We start from the raw sequence: 27328 nt of genomic DNA, 5'->3' as shown, positions 1-27328 counted from the left end.
TTCTGGCCCAGAATTTGAGCTGTTTGCAACATAGTAAAACGTGTGTGTTAAGCAGGGATAGGTCAACCCGGGTTGCCCCTGAAGGCCAGAGCAAACTGTAAGAATCTAATGTAAAACTGCATTCCGGGTACCCCTGGTTGGATGGGACACCCCGTGTGCAGCAATAAAGAAGGGCTTTGCCTCAGAAGGGGCCTCCTGTGACAATGACCCGCGTGGTTTCTCCTTACTGAGCAGTTTTGCCGCAGAGTGTGGCCGACTTCCCCTGAGCGACACCTCCATGCGAGGTGACCCACTGTCCTCATTCTCATTGGGTTCCCCTTGCAAGACCCTCCTTACCCCCAATTCTGTCAGGGCCCCTGGGGAGGTGGGAGAGTGCCAGAGGAGAGGTGCCGTCTGTGTGGCCGTGCCCCCTGTCCCTTCAGTCCCTGTGTTCGGGCAGGCGCACCTAGACAATTCATTGTTTCCCTTTCCAACAACGGCCTTTGGCAGACACTGAGAGAAGTGTCCAGAAAAGAAGCCAACATGGTTGTTCTTTCGGGAATCCTCCCCCAAGCTTTGGCCACGCATGAGCTCCAAACCAGTAATCTGTGCCTTTGCATGCAAGAGTGTAGCAGAGCCCAGTGCCCAGGCAGCCAGTGAGGTGGCACCAGATCCCTGGGGAGCATAGAGGATGTCTAATGCATGAAAGGTGTTGGAATGGAGCAGAAAAGAGACCCCCTTGAGTGTCAGCTGGTCCTCCGAGATCAGGTGGGCTGGGTGCAAGTAGGCTGAATTTCAGATTAGAACCAATTCAGCACTGCAGGTCTGGTTGAGTCCAATGAGAACTTGGACAATGCAGATTGGGAACAATCTTTTTTATTGAAACAACAGGTTCAATCAACCAGTTGATTGGCTCAAAAGAAGCCAGGTGGGAAGCAGAGGGGAGACAGGGTGAGCTGTGGGTAGGTGGGACGACCACTGCTCCCTCCCCTGCCCTGGGAGCCTTTGTCAGTCTCTGGGCCAGAGCCAAATGGCGGCGGCCGAAGGCACGGCCTGCCCCAAAATGGCGGCTGGACCCATGGCCTGTCCCGGACTGTAAGTGCTTATGGTTTTGTTGGGGAGAAATGCACTAACTATATGTTAACTAATTAAATATTTGAGGAGGATAAATTGACTCCATGTTAACTACTTCTCTATCTGAAGGCTATAAATGAACTAACTACATGTTAACTACTTCCATGTCCGTGGGGCTACCATATCTTAACTATTTAAATATTTTGGTGGATCAATGCACTACCAACATATTATGTCGTTATCAATTTTGGGGGGATCTATGCACTAACTACGTGTAACTACTCATAGAATTCTTGGGGAACTACATATTAACTCCCAACACATTGTTGGGGCACTGCCTAATTCCTACTTCTCTACTTGTCGGGGCAAACATGCTAGCTCCATCTTAGCTACACCTAAATGAACCACTGTTAATATAGGGACTGTCTGTCAGGCCATAGGTCGAAGCTATGTCAGGGCCTGGGTGAAGGTTGTCAGGGCCTGGGTGAAGGTTGTCGGAGCCTGGGTGAAGGTTGTTAGGCCCTAGATGAAGGTTGTCAGGGCCTGGGTGAAGGTTGTGAGGCCCTAGGTGAAGGTTGTTAGGACCTGGGTGAAGGTTGTCGGGGCCTGGGTGAAGGTTGTTAGGCCCTAGATGACGGTTGTGAGGCCCTCGGTGAAGGTTGTCGGGGCTTGGGTGAAGGTTGTTAGGCCCTAGATGAAGGTTGTAAGGCCCCAGGTGAAGGTTGTCAGGGCCTGGGTGAAGGTTGTTAGGCCCTCGGTGAAGGTTGTCCAGGCCCCAGGTGAAGGTTGTCAGGGCCTGGGTGAAGGTTGTCAGGCCCTCGGTGAAGGTTGTCCAGGCCTCGGTGAAGGTTCTCAGGGTGCTTCTTCTCCAGGCCACAGCTCGTGTGCTGCAAGGGTTCCAGCAGCTGCTGCTGGAAGTCCCTCCTGGTCCACCCTGAGAGGCCCTCCTGTCCAGACCATGCTCTTCTTCCGCTTCCTCGTTTGCATCGCCCTTGTCACCTTGTTCTTCATTTCCTTGGCGAATGCCCAGATTTCCTTCACCTCTTTGTATCTCTTCCTGATCGTGAGCATGGTCTGGAGGGATGCCCTCCTCCTCCTCCTCGCCTCTTCGAGGGCTCTCCTGGCCGCTGCTCTCTGGTTCATGGCTGCTATTCTGCGGCTGAACCAGAGCGCCAAGAGCAGGCCCAGGGCTGCAGCGGGAGCCCAGAAGTGGCACTGCTGGAGGGCAGCCCAGAGCAGGGCTCCCCCGGCACGCAGAGCGCGCTCCAGGGGGCCCTGCTCCAGCTCCTGCTGCATCCGAGACATCTCCCTCTGGAGATAGTGCTCGCGCAGCTCCATGCGCTCCCGCGTCACCTCGTCCAATCCGTCGCCCATCGGCAGCGGGTAGTGGATGAGGCTCTGCAGAAGCAAAGCAAGGATCATTGCCCGAGTCATAGCGTGCAGGGGAGAGAGAGTAGGGGGTGCCCACTCCCTGCCTCTGCCCAGACTGGACTGGGGCAGCGTTCCCTGTGGTGGCCTTTTATAGTTGCCTCCATTGTGACATGTCCCATGTGACGTCACAGACACCAGAGGCATCACAGCCAGGCCAGCCCCGCCCTTTGTGCCCACCCCGTCTCAGCCACTGCCAGTGGGCAACCAGAGCCCCGACGGCCACCAAGTGCAGCCCCAGCAGCAGGGAATGGGCCCCCAGGGGCTCCCTTCGGATCGCGGGCAGAAGCCCCCGATCCCTTGTCAAATGTAAGGGTGGGGGACATGGCCCTTGGATGCTTTGCTCCTTTGGATCCCCTGCTGTGCAACGGGATCAGTTCCCTCGGGGCTGACCTCTGCGCTTGTGGGGGTGCTGCTGGAGCTTTGGAACACGTCTGGGTGCTTGGTGGTGAATATCCTGGTGGTGGGATGGGTCCTGTCCGTGGCAGGATGTCTGTTGCTGCTTGGCACTGTGAGGGGACCTTGGTTGCAAAGAGACATTGCCCAGGAGTGAGGAGGAGCTGTGGGGGTGGATTTCCCCGAAGGAGACTGTAGCACCACCAAGTCGGGGCTCCTTTAGATCAAGAATGAAGCAGGGGGTGGTTCTGGCCCAGAATTTGAGCTGTTTGCAACATAGTAAAACGTGTGTGTTAAGCAGGGATAGGTCAACCCGGGTTGCCCCTGAAGGCCAGAGCAAACTGTAAGAATCTAATGTAAAAGTGCATTCCGGGTACCGCTGGTTGGATGGGACACCCCGTGTGCAGCAATAAAGAAGGGCTTTGCCTCAGAAGGGGCCTCCTGTGACAATGACCCGCGTGGTTTCTCCTTACTGAGCAGTTTTGCCGCAGAGTGTGGCCGACTTCCCCTGAGCGACACCTCCATGCGAGGTGACCCACTGTCCTCATTCTCGTTGGGTTCCCCTTGCAAGACCCTCCTTACCCCCAATTCTGTCAGGGCCCCTGGGGAGGTGGGAGAGTGCCAGAGGAGAGGTGCCGTCTGTGTGGCCGTGCCCCCTGTCCCTTCAGTCCCTGTGTTCGGGCAGGCGCACCTAGACAATTCATTGTTTCCCTTGCCAACAACGGCCTTTGGCAGACACTGAGAGAAGTGTCCAGAAAAGAAGCCAACATGGTTGTTCTTTCGGGAATCCTCCCCCAAGCTTTGGCCACGCATGAGCTCCAAACCAGTAATCTGTGCCTTTGCATGCAAGAGTGTAGCAGAGCCCAGTGCCCAGGCAGCCAGTGAGGTGGCACCAGATCCCTGGGGAGCATAGAGGATGTCTAATGCATGAAAGGTGTTGGAATGGAGCAGAAAAGAGACCCCCTTGAGTGTCAGCTGGTCCTCCGAGATCAGGTGGGCTGGGTGCAAGTAGGCTGAATTTCAGATTAGAACCAATTCAGCACTGCAGGTCTGGTTGAGTCCAATGAGAACTTGGACAATGCAGATTGGGAACAATCTTTTTTATTGAAACAACAGGTTCAATCAACCAGTTGATTGGCTCAAAAGAAGCCAGGTGGGAAGCAGAGGGGAGACAGGGTGAGCTGTGGGTAGGTGGGACGACCACTGCTCCCTCCCCTGCCCTGGGAGCCTTTGTCAGTCTCTGGGCCAGAGCCAAATGGCGGCGGCCGAAGGCACGGCCTGCCCCAAAATGGCGGCTGGACCCATGGCCTGTCCCGGACTGTAAGTGCTTATGGTTTTGTTGGGGAGAAATGCACTAACTATATGTTAACTAATTAAATATTTGAGGAGGATAAATTGACTCCATGTTAACTACTTCTCTATCTGAAGGCTATAAATGAACTAACTACATGTTAACTACTTCCATGTCCGTGGGGCTACCATATCTTAACTATTTAAATATTTTGGTGGATCAATGCACTACCAACATATTATGTCGTTATCAATTTTGGGGGGATCTATGCACTAACTACGTGTAACTACTCATAGAATTCTTGGGGAACTACATATTAACTCCCAACACATTGTTGGGGCACTGCCTAATTCCTACTTCTCTACTTGTCGGGGCAAACATGCTAGCTCCATCTTAGCTACACCTAAATGAACCACTGTTAATATAGGGACTGTCTGTCAGGCCATAGGTCGAAGCTATGTCAGGGCCTGGGTGAAGGTTGTCAGGGCCTGGGTGAAGGTTGTCGGAGCCTGGGTGAAGGTTGTTAGGCCCTAGATGAAGGTTGTCAGGGCCTGGGTGAAGGTTGTGAGGCCCTAGGTGAAGGTTGTTAGGACCTGGGTGAAGGTTGTCGGGGCCTGGGTGAAGGTTGTTAGGCCCTAGATGACGGTTGTGAGGCCCTCGGTGAAGGTTGTCGGGGCTTGGGTGAAGGTTGTTAGGCCCTAGATGAAGGTTGTAAGGCCCCAGGTGAAGGTTGTCAGGGCCTGGGTGAAGGTTGTTAGGCCCTCGGTGAAGGTTGTCCAGGCCCCAGGTGAAGGTTGTCAGGGCCTGGGTGAAGGTTGTCAGGCCCTCGGTGAAGGTTGTCCAGGCCTCGGTGAAGGTTCTCAGGGTGCTTCTTCTCCAGGCCACAGCTCGTGTGCTGCAAGGGTTCCAGCAGCTGCTGCTGGAAGTCCCTCCTGGTCCACCCTGAGAGGCCCTCCTGTCCAGACCATGCTCTTCTTCCGCTTCCTCGTTTGCATCGCCCTTGTCACCTTGTTCTTCATTTCCTTGGCGAATGCCCAGATTTCCTTCACCTCTTTGTATCTCTTCCTGATCGTGAGCATGGTCTGGAGGGATGCCCTCCTCCTCCTCCTCGCCTCTTCGAGGGCTCTCCTGGCCGCTGCTCTCTGGTTCATGGCTGCTATTCTGCGGCTGAACCAGAGCGCCAAGAGCAGGCCCAGGGCTGCAGCGGGAGCCCAGAAGTGGCACTGCTGGAGGGCAGCCCAGAGCAGGGCTCCCCCGGCACGCAGAGCGCGCTCCAGGGGGCCCTGCTCCAGCTCCTGCTGCATCCGAGACATCTCCCTCTGGAGATAGTGCTCGCGCAGCTCCATGCGCTCCCGCGTCACCTCGTCCAATCCGTCGCCCATCGGCAGCGGGTAGTGGATGAGGCTCTGCAGAAGCAAAGCAAGGATCATTGCCCGAGTCATAGCGTGCAGGGGAGAGAGAGTAGGGGGTGCCCACTCCCTGCCTCTGCCCAGACTGGACTGGGGCAGCGTTCCCTGTGGTGGCCTTTTATAGTTGCCTCCATTGTGACATGTCCCATGTGACGTCACAGACACCAGAGGCATCACAGCCAGGCCAGCCCCGCCCTTTGTGCCCACCCCGTCTCAGCCACTGCCAGTGGGCAACCAGAGCCCCGACGGCCACCAAGTGCAGCCCCAGCAGCAGGGAATGGGCCCCCAGGGGCTCCCTTCGGATCGCGGGCAGAAGCCCCCGATCCCTTGTCAAATGTAAGGGTGGGGGACATGGCCCTTGGATGCTTTGCTCCTTTGGATCCCCTGCTGTGCAACGGGATCAGTTCCCTCGGGGCTGACCTCTGGGCTTGTGGGGGTGCTGCTGGAGCTTTGGAACACGTCTGGGTGCTTGGTGGTGAATATCCTGGTGGTGGGATGGGTCCTGTCCGTGGCAGGATGTCTGTTGCTGCTTGGCACTGTGAGGGGACCTTGGTTGCAAAGAGACATTGCCCAGGAGTGAGGAGGAGCTGTGGGGGTGGATTTCCCCGAAGGAGACTGTAGCACCACCAAGTCGGGGCTCCTTTAGATCAAGAATGAAGCAGGGGGTGGTTCTGGCCCAGAATTTGAGCTGTTTGCAACATAGTAAAACGTGTGTGTTAAGCAGGGATAGGTCAACCCGGGTTGCCCCTGAAGGCCAGAGCAAACTGTAAGAATCTAATGTAAAAGTGCATTCCGGGTACCGCTGGTTGGATGGGACACCCCGTGTGCAGCAATAAAGAAGGGCTTTGCCTCAGAAGGGGCCTCCTGTGACAATGACCCGCGTGGTTTCTCCTTACTGAGCAGTTTTGCCGCAGAGTGTGGCCGACTTCCCCTGAGCGACACCTCCATGCGAGGTGACCCACTGTCCTCATTCTCGTTGGGTTCCCCTTGCAAGACCCTCCTTACCCCCAATTCTGTCAGGGCCCCTGGGGAGGTGGGAGAGTGCCAGAGGAGAGGTGCCGTCTGTGTGGCCGTGCCCCCTGTCCCCTAAGTCCCTGTGTTCGGGCAGGCGCACCTAGACAATTCATTGTTTCCCTTGCCAACAACGGCCTTTGGCAGACACTGAGAGAAGTGTCCAGAAAAGAAGCCAACATGGTTGTTCTTTCGGGAATCCTCCCCCAAGCTTTGGCCACGCACGAGCTCCAAACCAGTAATCTGTGCCTTTGCATGCAAGAGTGTAGCAGAGCCCAGTGCCCAGGCGGCCAGTGAGGTGGCACCAGATCCCTGGGGAGCATAGAGGATGTCTAATGCATGAAAGGTGTTGGAATGGAGCAGAAAAGAGACCCCCTTGAGTGTCAGCTGGTCCTCCGAGATCAGGTGGGCTGGGTGCAAGTAGGCTGAATTTCAGATTAGAACCAATTCAGCACTGCAGGTCTGGTTGAGTCCAATGAGAACTTGGACAATGCAGATTGGGAACAATCTTTTTTATTGAAACAACAGGTTCAATCAACCAGTTGATTGGCTCAAAAGAAGCCAGGTGGGAAGCAGAGGGGAGACAGGGTGAGCTGTGGGTAGGTGGGACGACCACTGCTCCCTCCCCTGCCCTGGGAGCCTTTGTCAGTCTCTGGGCCAGAGCCAAATGGCGGCGGCCGAAGGCACGGCCTGCCCCAAAATGGCGGCTGGACCCATGGCCTGTCCCGGACTGTAAGTGCTTATGGATTTGTTGGGGAGAAATGCACTAACTATATGTTAACTAATTAAATATTTGAGGAGGATAAATTGACTCCATGTTAACTACTTCTCTATCTGAAGGCTATAAATGAACTAACTACATGTTAACTACTTCCATGTCCGTGGGGCTACCATATCTTAACTATTTAAATATTTTGGTGGATCAATGCACTACCAACATATTATGTCGTTATCAATTTTGGGGGGATCTATGCACTAACTACGTGTAACTACTCATAGAATTCTTGGGGAACTACATATTAACTCCCAACACATTGTTGGGGCACTGCCTAATTCCTACTTCTCTACTTGTCGGGGCAAACATGCTAGCTCCATCTTAGCTACACCTAAATGAACCACTGTTAATATAGGGACTGTCTGTCAGGCCATAGGTCGAAGCTATGTCAGGGCCTCGGTGAAGGTTGTCGGGGCCTGGGTGAAGGTTGTCGGAGCCTGGGTGAAGGTTGTTAGGCCCTAGATGAAGGTTGTCAGGGCCTGGGTGAAGGTTGTGAGGCCCTCGGTGAAGGTTGTCGGGGCTTGGGTGAAGGTTGTTAGGCCCTAGATGAAGGTTGTAAGGCCCCAGGTGAAGGTTGTCAGGGCCTGGGTGAAGGTTGTTAGGCCCTCGGTGAAGGTTGTCCAGGCCCCAGGTGAAGGTTGTCAGGGCCTGGGTGAAGGTTGTGAGGCCCTAGGTGAAGGTTGTTAGGACCTGGGTGAAGGTTGTCGGGGCCTGGGTGAAGGTTGTTAGGCCCTAGATGACGGTTGTGAGGCCCTCGGTGAAGGTTGTCGGGGCTTGGGTGAAGGTTGTTAGGCCCTAGATGAAGGTTGTCAGGGCCTGGGTGAAGGTTGTGAGGCCCTAGGTGAAGGTTGTTAGGACCTGGGTGAAGGTTGTCAGGGCCTGGGTGAAGGTTGTGAGGCCCTAGATGACGGTTGTGAGGCCCTCGGTGAAGGTTGTCGGGGCTTGGGTGAAGGTTGTTAGGCCCTAGATGAAGGTTGTAAGGCCCCAGGTGAAGGTTGTCAGGGCCTGGGTGAAGGTTGTTAGGCCCTCGGTGAAGGTTGTCCAGGCCCCAGGTGAAGGTTGTCAGGGCCTGGGTGAAGGTTGTTAGGCCCTCGGTGAAGGTTGTCCAGGCCCCAGGTGAAGGTTGTCAGGGCCTGGGTGAAGGTTGTTAGGCCCTCGGTGAAGGTTGTCCAGGCCTCGGTGAAGGTTCTCAGGGTGCTTCTTCTCCAGGCCACAGCTCGTGTGCTGCAAGGGTTCCAGCAGCTGCTGCTGGAAGTCCCTCCTGGTCCACCCTGATAGGCCCTCCTGTCCAGACCATGCTCTTCTTCCGCTTCCTCGTTTGCATCGCCCTTGTCACCTTGTTCTTCATTTCCTTGGCGAATGCCCAGATTTCCTTCACCTCTTTGTATCTCTTCCTGATCGTGAGCATGGTCTGGAGGGATGCCCTCCTCCTCCTCCTCGCCTCTTCGAGGGCTCTCCTGGCCGCTGCTCTCTGGTTCATGGCTGCTATTCTGCGGCTGAACCAGAGCGCCAAGAGCAGGCCCAGGGCTGCAGCAGGAGCCCAGAAGTGGCACTGCTGGAGGGCAGCCCAGAGCAGGGCTCCCCCGGCACGCAGAGCGCGCTCCAGGGGGCCCTGCTCCAGCTCCTGCTGCATCCGAGACATCTCCCTCTGGAGATAGTGCTCGCGCAGCTCCATGCGCTCCCGCGTCACCTCGTCCAATCCGTCGCCCATCGGCAGCGGGTAGTGGATGAGGCTCTGCAGAAGCAAAGCAAGGATCATTGCCCGAGTCATAGCGTGCAGGGGAGAGAGAGTAGGGGGTGCCCACTCCCTGCCTCTGCCCAGACTGGACTGGGGCAGCGTTCCCTGTGGTGGCCTTTTATAGTTGCCTCCATTGTGACATGTCCCATGTGACGTCACAGACACCAGAGGCATCACAGCCAGGCCAGCCCCGCCCTTTGTGCCCACCCCGTCTCAGCCACTGCCAGTGGGCAACCAGAGCCCCGACGGCCACCAAGTGCAGCCCCAGCAGCAGGGAATGGGCCCCCCAGGGGCTCCCTTCGGATCGCGGGCAGAAGCCCCCGATCCCTTGTCAAATGTAAGGGTGGGGGACATGGCCCTTGGATGCTTTGCTCCTTTGGATCCCCTGCTGTGCAACGGGATCAGTTCCCTCGGGGCTGACCTCTGCGCTTGTGGGGGTGCTGCTGGAGCTTTGGAACACGTCTGGGTGCTTGGTGGTGAATATCCTGGTGGTGGGATGGGTCCTGTCCGTGGCAGGATGTCTGTTGCTGCTTGGCACTGTGAGGGGACCTTGGTTGCAAAGAGACATTGCCCAGGAGTGAGGAGGAGCTGTGGGGGTGGATTTCCCCGAAGGAGACTGTAGCACCACCAAGTCGGGGCTCCTTTAGATCAAGAATGAAGCAGGGGGTGGTTCTGGCCCAGAATTTGAGCTGTTTGCAACATAGTAAAACGTGTGTGTTAAGCAGGGATAGGTCAACCCGTGTTGCCCCTGAAGGCCAGAGCAAACTGTAAGAATCTAATGTAAAAGTGCATTCCGGGTACCCCTGGTTGGATGGGACACCCCGTGTGCAGCAATAAAGAAGGGCTTTGCCTCAGAAGGGGCCTCCTGTGACAATGACCCACGTGGTTTTTCCTTACTGAGCAGTTTTGCCGCAGAGTGTGGCCGACTTCCCCTGAGCGACACCTCCATGCGAGGTGACCCACTGTCCTCATTCTCGTTGGGTTCCCCTTGCAAGACCCTCCTTACCCCCAATTCTGTCAGGGCCCCTGGGGAGGTGGGAGAGTGCCAGAGGAGAGGTGCCGTCTGTGTGGCCGTGCCCCCTGTCCCTTCAGTCCCTGTGTTCCGGCAGGCGCACCTAGACAATTCATTGTTTCCCTTTCCAACAACGGCCTTTGGCAGACACTGAGAGAAGTGTCCAGAAAAGAAGCCAACATGGTTGTTCTTTCAGGAATCCTCCCCCAAGCTTTGGCCACGCATGAGCTCCAAACCAGTAATCTGTGCCTTTGCATGCAAGAGTGTAGCAGAGCCCAGTGCCCAGGCGGCCAGTGAGGTGGCACCAGATCCCTGGGGAGCATAGAGGATGTCTAATGCATGAAAGGTGTTGGAATGGAGCAGAAAAGAGACCCCCTTGAGTGTCAGCTGGTCCTCCGAGATCAGGTGGGCTGGGTGCAAGTAGGCTGAATTTCAGATTAGAACCAATTCAGCACTGCAGGTCTGGTTGAGTCCAATGAGAACTTGGACAATGCAGATTGGGAACAATCTTTTTTATTGAAACAACAGGTTCAATCAACCAGTTGATTGGCTCAAAAGAAGCCAGGTGGGAAGCAGAGGGGAGACAGGGTGAGCTGTGGGTAGGTGGGACGACCACTGCTCCCTCCCCTGCCCTGGGAGCCTTTGTCAGTCTCTGGGCCAGAGCCAAATGGCGGCGGCCGAAGGCACGGCCTGCCCCAAAATGGCGGCTGGACCCATGGCCTGTCCCGGACTGTAAGTGCTTATGGATTTGTTGGGGAGAAATGCACTAACTATATGTTAACTAATTAAATATTTGAGGAGGATAAATTGACTCCATGTTAACTACTTCTCTATCTGAAGGCTATAAATGAACTAACTACATGTTAACTACTTCCATGTCCGTGGGGCTACCATATCTTAACTATTTAAATATTTTGGTGGATCAATGCACTACCAACATATTATGTTGTTATCAATTTTGGGGGGATCTATGCACTAACTACGTGTAACTACTCATAGAATTCTTGGGGAACTACATATTAACTCCCAACACATTGTTGGGGCACTGCCTAATTCCTACTTCTCTACTTGTCGGGGCAAACATGCTAGCTCCATCTTAGCTACACCTAAATGAACCACTGTTAATATAGGGACTGTCTGTCAGGCCATAGGTCGAAGCTATGTCAGGGCCTGGGTGAAGGTTGTCGGGGCCTGGGTGAAGGTTGTCGGAGCCTGGGTGAAGGTTGTTAGGCCCTAGATGAAGGTTGTCAGGGCCTGGGTGAAGGTTGTGAGGCCCTAGGTGAAGGTTGTTAGGACCTGGGTGAAGGTTGTCGGGGCCTGGGTGAAGGTTGTTAGGCCCTAGATGAAGGTTGTAAGGCCCCAGGTGAAGGTTGTCAGGGCCTGGGTGAAGGTTGTTAGGCCCTCGGTGAAGGTTGTCCAGGCCCCAGGTGAAGGTTGTTAGGCCCTCGGTGAAGGTTGTCCAGGCCTCGGTGAAGGTTCTCAGGGTGCTTCTTCTCCAGGCCACAGCTCGTGTGCTGCAAGGGTTCCAGCAGCTGCTGCTGGAAGTCCCTCCTGGTCCACCCTGAGAGGCCCTCCTGTCCAGACCATGCTCTTCTTCCGCTTCCTCGTTTGCATCGCCCTTGTCACCTTGTTCTTCATTTCCTTGGCGAATGCCCAGATTTCCTTCACCTCTTTGTATCTCTTCCTGATCGTGAGCATGGTCTGGAGGGATGCCCTCCTCCTCCTCCTCGCCTCTTCGAGGGCTCTCCTGGCCGCTGCTCTCTGGTTCATGGCTGCTATTCTGCGGCTGAACCAGAGCGCCAAGAGCAGGCCCAGGGCTGCAGCAGGAGCCCAGAAGTGGCACTGCTGGAGGGCAGCCCAGAGCAGGGCTCCCCCGGCACGCAGAGCGCGCTCCAGGGGGCCCTGCTCCAGCTCCTGCTGCATCCGAGACATCTCCCTCTGGAGATAGTGCTTGCGCAGCTCCATGCGCTCCCGCGTCACCTCGTCCAATCCGTCGCCCATCGGCAGCGGGTAGTGGATGAGGCTCTGCAGAAGCAAAGCAAGGATCATTGCCCGAGTCATAGCGTGCAGGGGAGAGAGAGTAGGGGGTGCCCACTCCCTGCCTCTGCCCAGACTGGACTGGGGCAGCGTTCCCTGTGGTGGCCTTTTATAGTTGCCTCCATTGTGACATGTCCCATGTGACGTCACAGACACCAGAGGCATCACAGCCAGGCCAGCCCCGCCCTTTGTGCCCACCCCGTCTCAGCCACTGCCAGTGGGCAACCAGAGCCCCGACGGCCACCAAGTGCAGCCCCAGCAGCAGGGAATGGGCCCCCCAGGGGCTCCCTTCGGATCGCGGGCAGAAGCCCCCGATCCCTTGTCAAATGTAAGGGTGGGGGACATGGCCCTTGGATGCTTTGCTCCTTTGGATCCCCTGCTGTGCAACGGGATCAGTTCCCTCGGGGCTGACCTCTGGGCTTGTGGGGGTGCTGCTGGAGCTTTGGAACACGTCTGGGTGCTTGGTGGTGAATATCCTGGTGGTGGGATGGGTCCTGTCCGTGGCAGGATGTCTGTTGCTGCTTGGCACTGTGAGGGGACCTTGGTTGCAAAGAGACATTGCCCAGGAGTGAGGAGGAGCTGTGGGGGTGGATTTCCCCGAAGGAGACTGTAGCACCACCAAGTCGGGGCTCCTTTAGATCAAGAATGAAGCAGGGGGTGGTTCTGGCCCAGAATTTGAGCTGTTTGCAACATAGTAAAACGTGTGTGTTAAGCAGGGATAGGTCAACCCGTGTTGCCCCTGAAGGCCAGAGCAAACTGTAAGAATCTAATGTAAAAGTGCATTCCGGGTACCCCTGGTTGGATGGGACACCCCGTGTGCAGCAATAAAGAAGGGCTTTGCCTCAGAAGGGGCCTCCTGTGACAATGACCCACGTGGTTTTTCCTTACTGAGCAGTTTTGCCGCAGAGTGTGGCCGACTTCCCCTGAGCGACACCTCCATGCGAGGTGACCCACTGTCCTCATTCTCGTTGGGTTCCCCTTGCAAGACCCTCCTTACCCCCAATTCTGTCAGGGCCCCTGGGGAGGTGGGAGAGTGCCAGAGGAGAGGTGCCGTCTGTGTGGCCGTGCCCCCTGTCCCTTCAGTCCCTGTGTTCGGGCAGGCGCACCTAGACAATTCATTGTTTCCCTTTCCAACAACGGCCTTTGGCAGACACTGAGAGAAGTGTCCAGAAAAGAAGCCAACATGGTTGTTCTTTCAGGAATCCTCCCCCAAGCTTTGGCCACGCATGAGCTCCAAACCAGTAATCTGTGCCTTTGCATGCAAGAGTGTAGCAGAGCCCAGTGCCCAGGCGGCCAGTGAGGTGGCACCAGATCCCTGGGGAGCATAGAGGATGTCTAATGCATGAAAGGTGTTGGAATGGAGCAGAAAAGAGACCCCCTTGAGTGTCAGCTGGTCCTCCGAGATCAGGTGGGCTGGGTGCAAGTAGGCTGAATTTCAGATTAGAACCAATTCAGCACTGCAGGTCTGGTTGAGTCCAATGAGAACTTGGACAATGCAGATTGGGAACAATCTTTTTTATTGAAACAACAGGTTCAATCAACCAGTTGATTGGCTCAAAAGAAGCCAGGTGGGAAGCAGAGGGGAGACAGGGTGAGCTGTGGGTAGGTGGGACGACCACTGCTCCCTCCCCTGCCCTGGGAGCCTTTGTCAGTCTCTGGGCCAGAGCCAAATGGCGGCGGCCGAAGGCACGGCCTGCCCCAAAATGGCGGCTGGACCCATGGCCTGTCCCGGACTGTAAGTGCTTATGGATTTGTTGGGGAGAAATGCACTAACTATATGTTAACTAATTAAATATTTGAGGAGGATAAATTGACTCCATGTTAACTACTTCTCTATCTGAAGGCTATAAATGAACTAACTACATGTTAACTACTTCCATGTCCGTGGGGCTACCATATCTTAAGTATTTAAGTATTTTGGTGGATCAATGCACTACCAACATATTATGTTGTTATCAATTTTGGGGGGATCTATGCACTAACTACGTGTAACTACTCATAGAATTCTTGGGGAACTACATATTAACTCCCAACACATTGTTGGGGCACTGCCTAATTCCTACTTCTCTACTTGTCGGGGCAAACATGCTAGCTCCATCTTAGCTACACCTAAATGAACCACTGTTAATATAGGGACTGTCTGTCAGGCCATAGGTCGAAGCTATGTCAGGGCCTGGGTGAAGGTTGTCGGGGCCTGGGTGAAGGTTGTCGGAGCCTGGGTGAAGGTTGTTAGGCCCTAGATGAAGGTTGTCAGGGCCTGGGTGAAGGTTGTGAGGCCCTAGGTGAAGGTTGTTAGGACCTGGGTGAAGGTTGTCGGGGCCTGGGTGAAGGTTGTTAGGCCCTAGATGAAGGTTGTAAGGCCCCAGGTGAAGGTTGTCAGGGCCTGGGTGAAGGTTGTTAGGCCCTCGGTGAAGGTTGTAAGGCCCCAGGTGAAGGTTGTCAGGGCCTGGGTGAAGGTTGTTAGGCCCTCGGTGAAGGTTGTCCAGGCCCCAGGTGAAGGTTGTCAGGGCCTGGGTGAAGGTTGTTAGGCCCTCGGTGAAGGTTGTCCAGGCCCCAGGTGAAGGTTGTCAGGGCCTGGGTGAAGGTTGTTAGGCCCTCGGTGAAGGTTGTCCAGGCCTCGGTGAAGGTTCTCAGGGTGCTTCTTCTCCAGGCCACAGCTCGTGTGCTGCAAGGGTTCCAGCAGCTGCTGCTGGAAGTCCCTCCTGGTCCACCCTGAGAGGCCCTCCTGTCCAGACCATGCTCTTCTTCCGCTTCCTCGTTTGCATCGCCCTTGTCACCTTGTTCTTCATTTCCTTGGCGAATGCCCAGATTTCCTTCACCTCTTTGTATCTCTTCCTGATCGTGAGCATGGTCTGGAGGGATGCCCTCCTCCTCCTCCTCGCCTCTTCGAGGGCTCTCCTGGCCGCTGCTCTCTGGTTCATGGCTGCTATTCTGCGGCTGAACCAGAGCGCCAAGAGCAGGCCCAGGGCTGCAGCAGGAGCCCAGAAGTGGCACTGCTGGAGGGCAGCCCAGAGCAGGGCTCCCCCGGCACGCAGAGCGCGCTCCAGGGGGCCCTGCTCCAGCTCCTGCTGCATCCGAGACATCTCCCTCTGGAGATAGTGCTCGCGCAGCTCCATGCGCTCCCGCGTCACCTCGTCCAATCCGTCGCCCATCGGCAGCGGGTAGTGGATGAGGCTCTGCAGAAGCAAAGCAAGGATCATTGCCCGAGTCATAGCGTGCAGGGGAGAGAGAGTAGGGGGTGCCCACTCCCTGCCTCTGCCCAGACTGGACTGGGGCAGCGTTCCCTGTGGTGGCCTTTTATACTTGCCTCCATTGTGACATGTCCCATGTGACGTCACAGACACCAGAGGCATCACAGCCAGGCCAGCCCCGCCCTTTGTGCCCACCCCATCTCAGCCACTGCCAGTGGGCAACCAGAGCCCCGACGGCCACCAAGTGCAGCCCCAGCAGCAGGGAATGGGCCCCCAGGGGCTCCCTTCGGATCGCGGGCAGAAGCCCCCGATCCCTTGTCAAATGTAAGGGTAGGGGACATGGCCCTTGGATGCTTTGCTCCTTTGGATCCCCTGCTGTGCAACGGGATCAGTTCCCTCGGGGCTGACCTCTGGGCTTGTGGGGGTGCTGCTGGAGCTTTGGAACACGTCTGGGTGCTTGGTGGTGAATATCCTGGTGGTGGGATGGGTCCTGTCCGTGGCAGGATGTCTGTTGCTGCTTGGCACTGTGAGGGGACCTTGGTTGCAAAGAGACATTGCCCAGGAGTGAGGAGGAGCTGTGGGGGTGGATTTCCCCGAAGGAGACTGTAGCACCACCAAGTCGGGGCTCCTTTAGATCAAGAATGAAGCAGGGGGTGGTTCTGGCCCAGAATTTGAGCTGTTTGCAACATAGTAAAACGTGTGTGTTAAGCAGGGATAGGTCAACCCGTGTTGCCCCTGAAGGCCAGAGCAAACTGTAAGAATCTAATGTAAAAGTGCATTCCGGGTACCCCTGGTTGGATGGGACACCCCGTGTGCAGCAATAAAGAAGGGCTTTGCCTCAGAAGGGGCCTCCTGTGACAATGACCCACGTGGTTTTTCCTTACTGAGCAGTTTTGCCGCAGAGTGTGGCCGACTTCCCCTGAGCGACACCTCCATGCGAGGTGACCCACTGTCCTCATTCTCGTTGGGTTCCCCTTGCAAGACCCTCCTTACCCCCAATTCTGTCAGGGCCCCTGGGGAGGTGGGAGAGTGCCAGAGGAGAGGTGCCGTCTGTGTGGCCGTGCCCCCTGTCTCTTCAGTCCCTGTGTTCGGGCAGGCGCACCTAGACAATTCATTGTTTCCCTTTCCAACAACGGCCTTTGGCAGACACTGAGAGAAGTGTCCAGAAAAGAAGCCAACATGGTTGTTCTTTCAGGAATCCTCCCCCAAGCTTTGGCCACGCATGAGCTCCAAACCAGTAATCTGTGCCTTTGCATGCAAGAGTGTAGCAGAGCCCAGTGCCCAGGCGGCCAGTGAGGTGGCACCAGATCCCTGGGGAGCATAGAGGATGTCTAATGCATGAAAGGTGTTGGAATGGAGCAGAAAAGAGACCCCCTTGAGTGTCAGCTGGTCCTCCGAGATCAGGTGGGCTGGGTGCAAGTAGGCTGAATTTCAGATTAGAACCAATTCAGCACTGCAGGTCTGGTTGAGTCCAATGAGAACTTGGACAATGCAGATTGGGAACAATCTTTTTTATTGAAACAACAGGTTCAATCAACCAGTTGATTGGCTCAAAAGAAGCCAGGTGGGAAGCAGAGGGGAGACAGGGTGAGCTGTGGGTAGGTGGGACGACCACTGCTCCCTCCCCTGCCCTGGGAGCCTTTGTCAGTCTCTGGGCCAGAGCCAAATGACGGCGGCCGAAGGCACGGCCTGCCCCAAAATGGCGGCTGGACCCATGGCCTGTCCCGGACTGTAAGTGCTTATGGATTTGTTGGGGAGAAATGCACTAACTATATGTTAACTAATTAAATATTTGAGGAGGATAAATTGACTCCATGTTAACTACTTCTCTATCTGAAGGCTATAAATGAACTAACTACATGTTAACTACTTCCATGTCCGTGGGGCTACCATATCTTAACTATTTAAATATTTTGGTGGATCAATGCACTACCAACATATTATGTTGTTATCAATTTTGGGGGGATCTATGCACTAACTACGTGTAACTACTCATAGAATTCTTGGGGAACTACATATTAACTCCCAACACATTGTTGGGGCACTGCCTAATTCCTACTTCTCTACTTGTCGGGGCAAACATGCTAGCTCCATCTTAGCTACACCTAAATGAACCACTGTTAATATAGGGACTGTCTGTCAGGCCATAGGTCGAAGCTATGTCAGGGCCTGGGTGAAGGTTGTCGGGGCCTGGGTGAAGGTTGTCGGAGCCTGGGTGAAGGTTGTTAGGCCCTAGATGAAGGTTGTCAGGGCCTGGGTGAAGGTTGTGAGGCCCTAGGTGAAGGTTGTTAGGACCTGGGTGAAGGTTGTCGGGGCCTGGGTGAAGGTTGTTAGGCCCTAGATGACGGTTGTGAGGCCCTCGGTGAAGGTTGTCAGGGCTTGGGTGAAGGTTGTTAGGCCCTAGATGAAGGTTGTAAGGCCCCAGGTGAAGGTTGTCAGGGCCTGGGTGAAGGTTGTTAGGCCCTCGGTGAAGGTTGTCCAGGCCCCAGGTGAAGGTTGTTAGGCCCTCGGTGAAGGTTGTTAGGCCCTCGGTGAAGGTTGTCCAGGCCCCAGGTGAAGGTTGTCGGGGCCTGGGTGAAGGTTGTCAGGCCCTCGGTGAAGGTTGTCCAGGCCTCGGTGAAGGTTCTCAGGGTGCTTCTTCTCCAGGCCACAGCTCGTGTGCTGCAAGGGTTCCAGCAGCTGCTGCTGGAAGTCCCTCCTGGTCCACCCTGAGAGGCCCTCCTGTCCAGACCATGCTCTTCTTCCGCTTCCTCGTTTGCATCGCCCTTGTCACCTTGTTCTTCATTTCCTTGGCGAATGCCCAGATTTCCTTCACCTCTTTGTATCTCTTCCTGATCGTGAGCATGGTCTGGAGGGATGCCCTCCTCCTCCTCCTCGCCTCTTCGAGGGCTCTCCTGGCCGCTGCTCTCTGCTTCATGGCTGCTATTCTGCGGCTGAACCAGAGCGCCAAGAGCAGGCCCAGGGCTGCAGCAGGAGCCCAGAAGTGGCACTGCTGGAGGGCAGCCCAGAGCAGGGCTCCCCCGGCACGCAGAGCGCGCTCCAGGGGGCCCTGCTCCAGCTCCTGCTGCATCCGAGACATCTCCCTCTGGAGATAGTGCTCGCGCAGCTCCATGCGCTCCCGCGTCACCTCGTCCAATCCGTCGCCCATCGGCAGCGGGTAGTGGATGAGGCTCTGCAGAAGCAAAGCAAGGATCATTGCCCGAGTCATAGCGTGCAGGGGAGAGAGAGTAGGGGGTGCCCACTCCCTGCCTCTGCCCAGACTGGACTGGGGCAGCGTTCCCTGTGGTGGCCTTTTATACTTGCCTCCATTGTGACATGTCCCATGTGACGTCACAGACACCAGAGGCATCACAGCCAGGCCAGCCCCGCCCTTTGTGCCCACCCCGTCTCAGCCACTGCCAGTGGGCAACCAGAACCCCGATGGCCACCAAGTGCAGCCCCAGCAGCAGGGAATGGGCCCCCAGGGGCTCCCTTCGGATCACGGGCAGAAGCCCCCGATCCCTTGTCAAATGTAAGGGTGGGGGACATGGCCCTTGGATGCTTTGCTCCTTTGGATCCCCTGCTGTGCAACGGGATCAGTTCCCTCGGGGCTGACCTCTGGGCTTGTGGGGGTGCTGCTGGAGCTTTGGAACACGTCTGGGTGCTTGGTGGTGAATATCCTGGTGGTGGGATGGGTCCTGTCCGTGGCAGGATGTCTGTTGCTGCTTGGCACTGTGAGGGGACCTTGGTTGCAAAGAGACATTGCCCAGGAGTGAGGAGGAGCTGTGGGGGTGGATTTCCCCGAAGGAGACTGTAGCACCACCAAGTCGGGGCTCCTTTAGATCAAGAATGAAGCAGGGGGTGGTTCTGGCCCAGAATTTGAGCTGTTTGCAACATAGTAAAACGTGTGTGTTAAGCAGGGATAGGTCAACCCGTGTTGCCCCTGAAGGCCAGAGCAAACTGTAAGAATCTAATGTAAAAGTGCATTCCGGGTACCCCTGGTTGGATGGGACACCCCGTGTGCAGCAATAAAGAAGGGCTTTGCCTCAGAAGGGGCCTCCTGTGACAATGACCCACGTGGTTTCTCCTTACTGAGCAGTTTTGCCGCAGAGTGTGGCCGACTTCCCCTGAGCGACACCTCCATGCGAGGTGACCCACTGTCCTCATTCTCATTGGGTTCCCCTTGCAAGACCCTCCTTACCCCCAATTCTGTCAGGGCCCCTGGGGAGGTGGGAGAGTGCCAGAGGAGAGGTGCTGTCTGTGTGGCCGTGCCCCCTGTCCCTTCAGTCCCTGTGTTCGGGCAGGCGCACCTAGACAATTCATTGTTTCCCTTGCCAACAACGGCCTTTGGCAGACACTGAGAGAAGTGTCCAGAAAAGAAGCCAACATGGTTGTTCTTTCAGGAATCCTCCCCCAAGCTTTGGCCACGCATGAGCTCCAAACCAGTAATCTGTGCCTTTGCATGCAAGAGTGTAGCAGAGCCCAGTGCCCAGGCGGCCAGTGAGGTGGCACCAGATCCCTGGGGAGCATAGAGGATGTCTAATGCATGAAAGGTGTTGGAATGGAGCAGAAAAGAGACCCCCTTGAGTGTCAGCTGGTCCTCCGAGATCAGGTGGGCTGGGTGCAAGTAGGCTGAATTTCAGATTAGAACCAATTCAGCACTGCAGGTCTGGTTGAGTCCAATGAGAACTTGGACAATGCAGATTGGGAACAATCTTTTTTATTGAAACAACAGGTTCAATCAACCAGTTGATTGGCTCAAAAGAAGCCAGGTGGGAAGCAGAGGGGAGACAGGGTGAGCTGTGGGTAGGTGGGACGACCACTGCTCCCTCCCCTGCCCTGGGAGCCTTTGTCAGTCTCTGGGCCAGAGCCAAATGGCGGCGGCCGAAGGCACGGCCTGCCCCAAAATGGCGGCTGGACCCATGGCCTGTCCCGGACTGTAAGTGCTTATGGATTTGTTGGGGAGAAATGCACTAACTATATGTTAACTAATTAAATATTTGAGGAGGATAAATTGACTACATGTTAACTACTTCTCTATCTGAAGGCTATAAATGAACTAACTACATGTTAACTACTTCCATGTCCGTGGGGCTACCATATCTTAACTATTTAAGTATTTTGGTGGATCAATGCACTACCAACATATTATGTTGTTATCAATTTTGGGGGGATCTATGCACTAACTACGTGTAACTACTCATAGAATTCTTGGGGAACTACATATTAACTCCCAACACATTGTTGGGGCACTGCCTAATTCCTCCTTCTCTACTTGTCGGGGCAAACATGCTAGCTCCATCTTAGCTACACCTAAATGAACCACTGTTAATATAGGGACTGTCTGTCAGGCCATAGGTCGAAGCTATGTCAGGGCCTGGGTGAAGGTTGTCGGGGCCTGGGTGAAGGTTGTCAGGGCCTGGGTGAAGGTTGTGAGGCCCTAGATGAAGGTTGTCAGGGCCTGGGTGAAGGTTGTGAGGCCCTAGGTGAAGGTTGTTAGGACCTGGGTGAAGGTTGTCGGGGCCTGGGTGAAGGTTGTTAGGCCCTAGATGACGGTTGTGAGGCCCTCGGTGAAGGTTGTCGGGGCTTGGGTGAAGGTTGTTAGGCCCTAGATGAAGGTTGTAAGGCCCCAGGTGAAGGTTGTCCAGGCCCCAGGTGAAGGTTGTTAGGCCCTCGGTGAAGGTTGTCCAGGCCTCGGTGAAGGTTCTCAGGGTGCTTCTTCTCCAGGCCACAGCTCGTGTGCTGCAAGGGTTCCAGCAGCTGCTGCTGGAAGTCCCTCCTGGTCCACCCTGAGAGGCCCTCCTGTCCAGACCATGCTCTTCTTTCTCTTCCTCGTTTGCATCGCCCTTGTCACCTTGTTCTTCATTTCCTTGGCGAATGCCCAGATTTCCTTCACCTCTTTGTATCTCTTCCTGATCGTGAGCATGGTCTGGAGGGATGCCCTCCTCCTCCTCCTCGCCTCTTCGAGGGCTCTCCTGGCCGCTGCTCTCTGGTTCATGGCTGCTATTCTGCGGCTGAACCAGAGCGCCAAGAGCAGGCCCAGGGCTGCAGCAGGAGCCCAGAAGTGGCACTGCTGGAGGGCAACCCAGAGCAGGGCTCCCCCGGCACGCAGAGCGCGCTCCAGGGGGCCCTGCTCCAGCTCCTGCTGCATCCGAGACATCTCCCTCTGGAGATAGTGCTCGCGCAGCTCCATGCGCTCCCGCGTCACCTCGTCCAATCCGTCGCCCATCGGCAGCGGGTAGTGGATGAGGCTCTGCAGAAGCAAAGCAAGGATCATTGCCCGAGTCATAGTGTGCAGGGGAGAGAGAGTAGGGGGTGCCCACTCCCTGCCTCTGCCCAGACTGGACTGGGGCAGCGTTCCCTGTGGTGGCCTTTTATACTTGCCTCCATTGTGACATGTCCCATGTGACGTCACAGACACCAGAGGCATCACAGCCAGGCCAGCCCCGCCCTTTGTGCCCACCCCGTCTCAGCCACTGCCAGTGGGCAACCAGAGCCCCGACAGCCACCAAGTGCAGCCCCAGCAGCAGGGAATGGGCCCCCATGGGCTCCCTTCCCATGGCGGGCAGAAGCCCCCGATCCCTTGTCAAATGTAAGGGTGGGGGACATGGCCCTTGGATGCTTTGCTCCTTTGGATCCCCTGCTGTGCAACGGGATCAGTTCCCTCGGGGCTGACCTCTGGGCTTGTGGGGGTGCTGCTGGAGCTTTGGAACACGTCTGGGTGCTTGGTGGTGAATATCCTGGTGGTGGGATGGGTCCTGTCCGTGGCAGGATGTCTGTTGCTGCTTGGCACTGTGAGGGGACCTTGGTTGCAAAGAGACATTGCCCAGGAGTGAGGAGGAGCTGTGGGGGTGGATTTCCCCAAAGGAGACTGTAGCACCACCAAGTCGGGGCTCCTTTAGATCAAGAATGAAGCAGGGGGTGGTTCTGGCCCAGAATTTGAGCTGTTTGCAACATAGTAAAACGTGTGTGTTAAGCAGGGATAGGTCAACCCGGGTTGCCCCTGAAGGCCAGAGCAAACTGTAAAAATCTAATGTAAAAGTGCATTCCGGGTACCCCTGGTTGGATGGGACACCCCGTGTGCAGCAATAAAGAAGGGCTTTGCCTCAGAAGGGGCCTCCTGTGACAATGACCCGCGTGGTTTCTCCTTACTGAGCAGTTTTGCCGCAGAGTGTGGCCGACTTCCCCTGAGCGACACCTCCATGCGAGGTGACCCACTGTCCTCATTCTCGTTGGGTTCCCCTTGCAAGACCCCCCTTACCCCCAATTCTGTCAGGGCCCCTGGGGAGGTGGGAGAGTGCCAGAGGAGAGGTGCCGTCTGTGTGGCCGTGCCCCCTGTCCCTTCAGTCCCTGTGTTCGGGCTGGCGCAGGTGTTTAATTCTGTCTAGGTCTTGCGAGGGGGAAGCAACCAAATTTTCCAGACTTTGAGTAGCCAACTTCTGCGTGCAAACCGTAGAACATTAAGGCAAGTCTAATGTATGAAGAAAATTTTCAAACAACATCCAGGCAAAGGAAGGCACTTCACAAAGTTCTGCCTAAGAATCTGTAAGTTATCTAGGGAATTACGTCTCCTTTCAGTCTCCTTTTGTCTATGCTTAACAACTGTGTGCCCTCAGCCTCCTCATATGACTTCCCCTCAATACTCTTCATCTGGAGGACAGTTTGAAGAGAGTGCTGTGAAGGTCGGGGCTCTTGCTTCTGCTCTTCGTTATACACTTATACCTGAGCGTGTGCCTTGTTGAGCTCCTGTAAATTTTGCCATCTCGATGTTCCAGAAGAAAAGATCGTGGAATCACAAAATGGTTTCGGTTGGAAGGGATATAAAGGCCGTCCAGTCCCATGCCCTACCGTGGGCAGGGACACATTCCCCTATCGCAGGTTTCTCTAACCACTGTCTGGACACTGGACACTGACCTTGGACACTTCCAGGGTTGGGGCAGCCACAGCTTCTCTGGGCAACCTGTGCCAGGGCCTCCTCACCCTCATAGGGAAGAATTTCTTCCTAATACCCCATCTAACCCTGCCCTCTTTCCGTATGCAGGCATTCCCCCCTGTCCTGTCATTCCAGACCCTCTCCAGCTCATTTTGAGCACCCTCTGAATTATATCTGTTCATTTAACACCCCAGAGTGGCTCATCGGAAGCTGCAGTGCAACGCTGCACTGTCACACTCTTCTTATTTTGTTGAATTACAGCTGTATGGTGTGTCTGTGTAACACTGCATCTTGACAGGGAGAAACGGTTGATTTATTGCTAAAACAGCCTTGTTAGCAAGGTGGGAGACACGGACAAATGTACATAAACCAAACCTGCGAGCCCATGGCATTTGTTTTCGCAGTAGTGCAGCGCTTCTGACAAAGAAATACATCAAACACTCTTATTTATACTTGTCTCCCAAGTTACTCAGAAAATCTGGGTTCTTCAGTGTGTCCGGTGCTGCTTTTTATACAAATGCAGTTTTTCATACTTGTGATTGTGAATTTATTTATCTAAAATATCTGTCAATCTGATTTTTCAGTGGCATAGTCACTGCTGTTTTGAGTCCTTCTTTGGATATATTGTTAACTTTTCCATGGCATTTACCTTAAAAACTGGATTTTCCTTGTGCTGAGAACAGTAGTGTAGTCACTATGTCTGGAAGTGTTAAAAAACCCATGGATATGGCACTTGACGACATGATTTAGAGGTGAACACGGTGGTGCTGGTGGGTTGATGATCTTAGAGATCTTTTCTAATCTAAATGAGTTTATGATTTGAAATCATTAAGAACCACATTAGGAAATGATCTCTGCCCTGAAGATTTTATGTTCTAAATATGTGAGTTAAAAAAGTGTAAAAAGAGAAATAGAGGAAAGAAGGTAGCATTTAACATGTATCCAGAGTCCCACAACAGCTTTATAGAATCAGTGAATACCAGATTGAAAAGACCTCAAGGGTCATCTGATGCGATCTTTTAATATAAGATTAATACAAGAATTAATAGAGGAGCCACAAAGCCCTAAATTCCAGTTATGTGTCTCTCTTAGTGTTCCGTGCTGCTTACCATGGTACATAATGCATCATTTGGGTTTACTTTGATTGTCTTAGATATCATTTTTGTAGAACTGTGTTATGCAGAAGTTATGCAGAAGTGTGTGTGCATTGGTTTTCTTTTTTTTTTTTTCCCAGCTCTTAAAATGTTGCCTTTTTCAAATAAGAAGGACATTTCCTGTTAAACAGAACAAGCTGATATTGAAATTCTGTTGCATGATTTGGTAGTTTCTTTGAAAATTCACTTTGACTCTATTACAAGAAGAAATAACTTCTAGTTTTGGGAGGGGGGTTGTGTGTTTTTAAGAACAGAGGACACTGAATTGTATAAAGGGCCCAACACAGGCCATTTTTACTTTCATCAGCCTTTTACATGATAGAAAAATGAAGGAAGTGCAAGGAAAATTGAATTCCTGGTTCTCTCAATCAGGAGTTGTATAGAATGGAGTTGAGTGGAGAATTCTAAAAAGAATCTATATGAAGGTAAAAATCTGACCTTGCACACATACACTCACTGTCCAAACAGGAAAACTCTGCAGACCAGTTTATTGGTGTTTGTTTTTATTTTTCTCCAAAACTCTTTTTTGTCACAATATTTATTGTGAGCGATAGCAGAGCAAGAATTTAATTTTAGAAACTCTGTGTTACCAGCTCTGAAGTGCTGTGGTTTTGTTAATTCTGTTTACTATTTTGAAAAAGAAAAAAAAAATACTTTCCATGTGAGTTTTCTCATACTTACCAAAATGCTGAGCACCATCAGAGTTTATGACTCTATCCATTGATTTAGGAATATATTTGAACACATTTTATGTTGGCTCTCCAGCCCCCCCAGATTGTTACCATTTACTTTTGTGTTTGACAAGTAAACGAGGCAGAGGTTCTGAAGAAGGTGCTGAAATATCCATAAGACTTTCTATGTACAGAAACCTGTAGATGAGCAGAGTTTTCATGAGCAGTAAGGCAATGCACATGATAATGAAGCAATTCAGTTGGAAAATGCAGGCAATGATACAGTAATTCTAATTCTTTTGGAGTTGTAAAGTTGTTTTATAACATTAATTTAATGTTTTGGGGTTTTTTACTTTATATTTCTAATAAAAACATTGGGATTTTTTTTTAATATGGTTGAAAATGAGATTCTAATCCCAATAAATGTCACAAAGTTTCAATTATTATGTACTCTCTGATTGTATAGTGCATTGCTGTAGGATATGGGGCTTTTTCAGTATTTTTATCTGAACTATAAATAATTTATCTGATATTTTAAATTTCAGAAGTGTTTTCCTATAGTTTATTAGTGTTTGAGATAGTTTATTCCTTTCTGAACAAGAGAAAGATGGCTTATAATACTAACTAGTATGACGAGGTCTATTTTCTGAAAATCTTTATTATTTTTTAAAACGTTGCAACTACACTTTAAGCACACTTTGTATAATTTAAAGAAGAAAGAAGAGTTGGAGAGAAAATAGTTAACAATAATATAGTTAAACAAGATTTTATCTTGAGTTTAGCAGTTTCCAAACAAATTTCAATTGTATTAAAATTAATTTTCTTGGACTTCGTTTCAGCATCTGAAGCCAAAGATGATGTACGTTTACACTAATCTGTCTACATTTGTAAAGAAACTTGAAACACTTAATTAAAAGGGCTGAATTATAGTGTCAGTGGTTGATTTATGGCTCTAATGTTAGTTAAGTAATTAGAAATGTAAAATGTTCCAGTTCATTTACAGGCCTCGTTCATTAACTGGCTATCAAGAAGTGATGGGAACTTCAGACTTCTGAAGGAATTTATTGAGCCAGATTTACTGCCAGCTCTTTTTTTTTCTTCATTCCAATAAGTTGTTGTTTCCTTGTTAATTTATATGTAAGACCTGTGTAGGTGTCAATAACTTAGTCTGAAATTGGATTTTAATGCCAAGCTTTTGAAAAGGAGTAACACCTTTTGTAAGCAAAATATAGTGTCTCTTTGGTAACTGCTTGTTGAGAGCTGTGATGTAGAAGGGTCTCATTCCCAATCTTTTTTTTTTCCCCTCAAAATAGCTGTTTTCCCTCTGAGATATTTGAGAAAGACTTTAAAAATAACGTCTAGAACATAATTTATTTATAACCACCCGTCAGAAAGTAACTACATCATTATTTATTGTATTTTAAGCTGAACACAGTTGTTCTGTTTCTTTCCTTAAAATCTCTTGGGGTTTTCTTTCCCAGAAGTGTTTCTTGTTATATAAAAGTGAATTAAAAGAGGGCTAAAAATTACTTCTGGGCTCTGAGGAGACCTTATAGCAACCTTCCTATACCTAAAAGGGGACTAAAAGAAGGATGGAGAGGGACTTTGGACAAGGGCCTGGAGGCACAGGACAAGGGGGAATGGCTTCAAACTGCCAGAAGACAGGATTAGATGGGATATTGGGAAGAAATTCTTCCCTCTGAGGGTGGTGAGGCCCTGGCACAGACTACCCCATCCCTGGAAGTGTTCAAGGCTGGGTTGGATGGGGCTTGGAGCAACTTGATCTAGTGGAAGGTGTTCCTGCCCATGGCGGGGAGGCAGAAGAAGATGGTCTTTAAGGTGTCTTCCCACCCAAACCATTCTGTGATTCTCTGTTTGGGTTAATAAAACAGTGGGACAAAAATAAGCATCTAATGCTCCTGCTGGACATCAAGTTCATCCCAAGTCAGCACTGAAGGTCAACCATGTGCACAGTAAGAAAATTCTTCTTCATGTTCAGGTGGAACTTCCTGGGCATCAGTTCCTGCCCGTTCCTCTTGTCCCACTGCTGGGCCCCCCCGAGCAGAGCCTGGTCCATGCTCTGCCCCCTCCCTGTGGACCCTGACAGATGTGGGGGAGATCCCCTCTCAGTGTCTCCTCTGGAGGCTGAACAGCCCCAGCTCCCTCAACCTTTCCTTGTAAGAGATGCTCCAGTCCCTTCATCTTCTTTGTAGCCTCCTCTGGATCCGCTCCAGGAGCTCCATGTCCCTC

At 53.0% G+C, this 27328-nt stretch overlaps 2 protein-coding genes across 16 annotated transcripts in view; one reads left to right on the top strand and one right to left on the bottom strand.

Annotated features, from left to right (window-relative positions):
• CTNNA2 (catenin alpha 2) overlaps positions 1-27328 on the top strand; it is a 463212-nt gene that overhangs the window by 87248 nt on the left and 348636 nt on the right. The window contains exon 1 of one of the 12 annotated variants that reach the window (XM_051798196.1): positions 6928-6993. The exons of 2 other annotated variants lie outside the window; for them this stretch is intronic. In XM_051798196.1, the coding sequence (XP_051654156.1) occupies positions 6928-6993 (66 nt within the window). 9 more of the 12 variants (XM_051798200.1, XM_051798192.1, XM_051798199.1 and 6 more) reach the window with 9 other exon arrangements.
• LOC127475980 (uncharacterized) lies at positions 1895-19544 on the bottom strand. Of its 4 annotated transcripts, none has more exons than XM_051798264.1 (2): positions 18937-19544; positions 1895-2874 (listed from the first exon to the last, which is right to left on the bottom strand). In XM_051798264.1, the coding sequence occupies exon 2, from the start codon at positions 2626-2628 to the stop codon at positions 1906-1908; it is 723 nt and encodes a 240-aa protein (XP_051654224.1). In that variant the 5' UTR covers positions 2629-2874; positions 18937-19544; the 3' UTR covers positions 1895-1905. The 4 variants fall into 4 exon arrangements, 3 of the variants coding, with proteins under 3 accessions (XP_051654224.1, XP_051654223.1, XP_051654225.1); XM_051798263.1 differs by lacking the exon at positions 18937-19544 and adding an exon at positions 15750-16291; XM_051798265.1 differs by lacking the exon at positions 18937-19544 and adding an exon at positions 12563-13091.

Source organism: Manacus candei, unplaced genomic scaffold, assembly GCF_025592945.1.
Source record: "Manacus candei isolate 608988 ecotype Guabito, Panama unplaced genomic scaffold, ASM2559294v1 h1tg000048l, whole genome shotgun sequence".
In the NCBI taxonomy this organism is placed as follows: domain Eukaryota; kingdom Metazoa; phylum Chordata; class Aves; order Passeriformes; family Pipridae; genus Manacus; species Manacus candei.
This window is presented reverse-complemented; position numbering and strand designations above follow the sequence as displayed.

What these genes read in the sequence shown, in the direction of transcription:
- LOC127475980 (XM_051798264.1), bottom strand. Translation starts at nt 2,628, where the DNA reads ATGCCTCTGGTGTCTGTGACGTCACATGGGACATGTCACAATGGAGGC.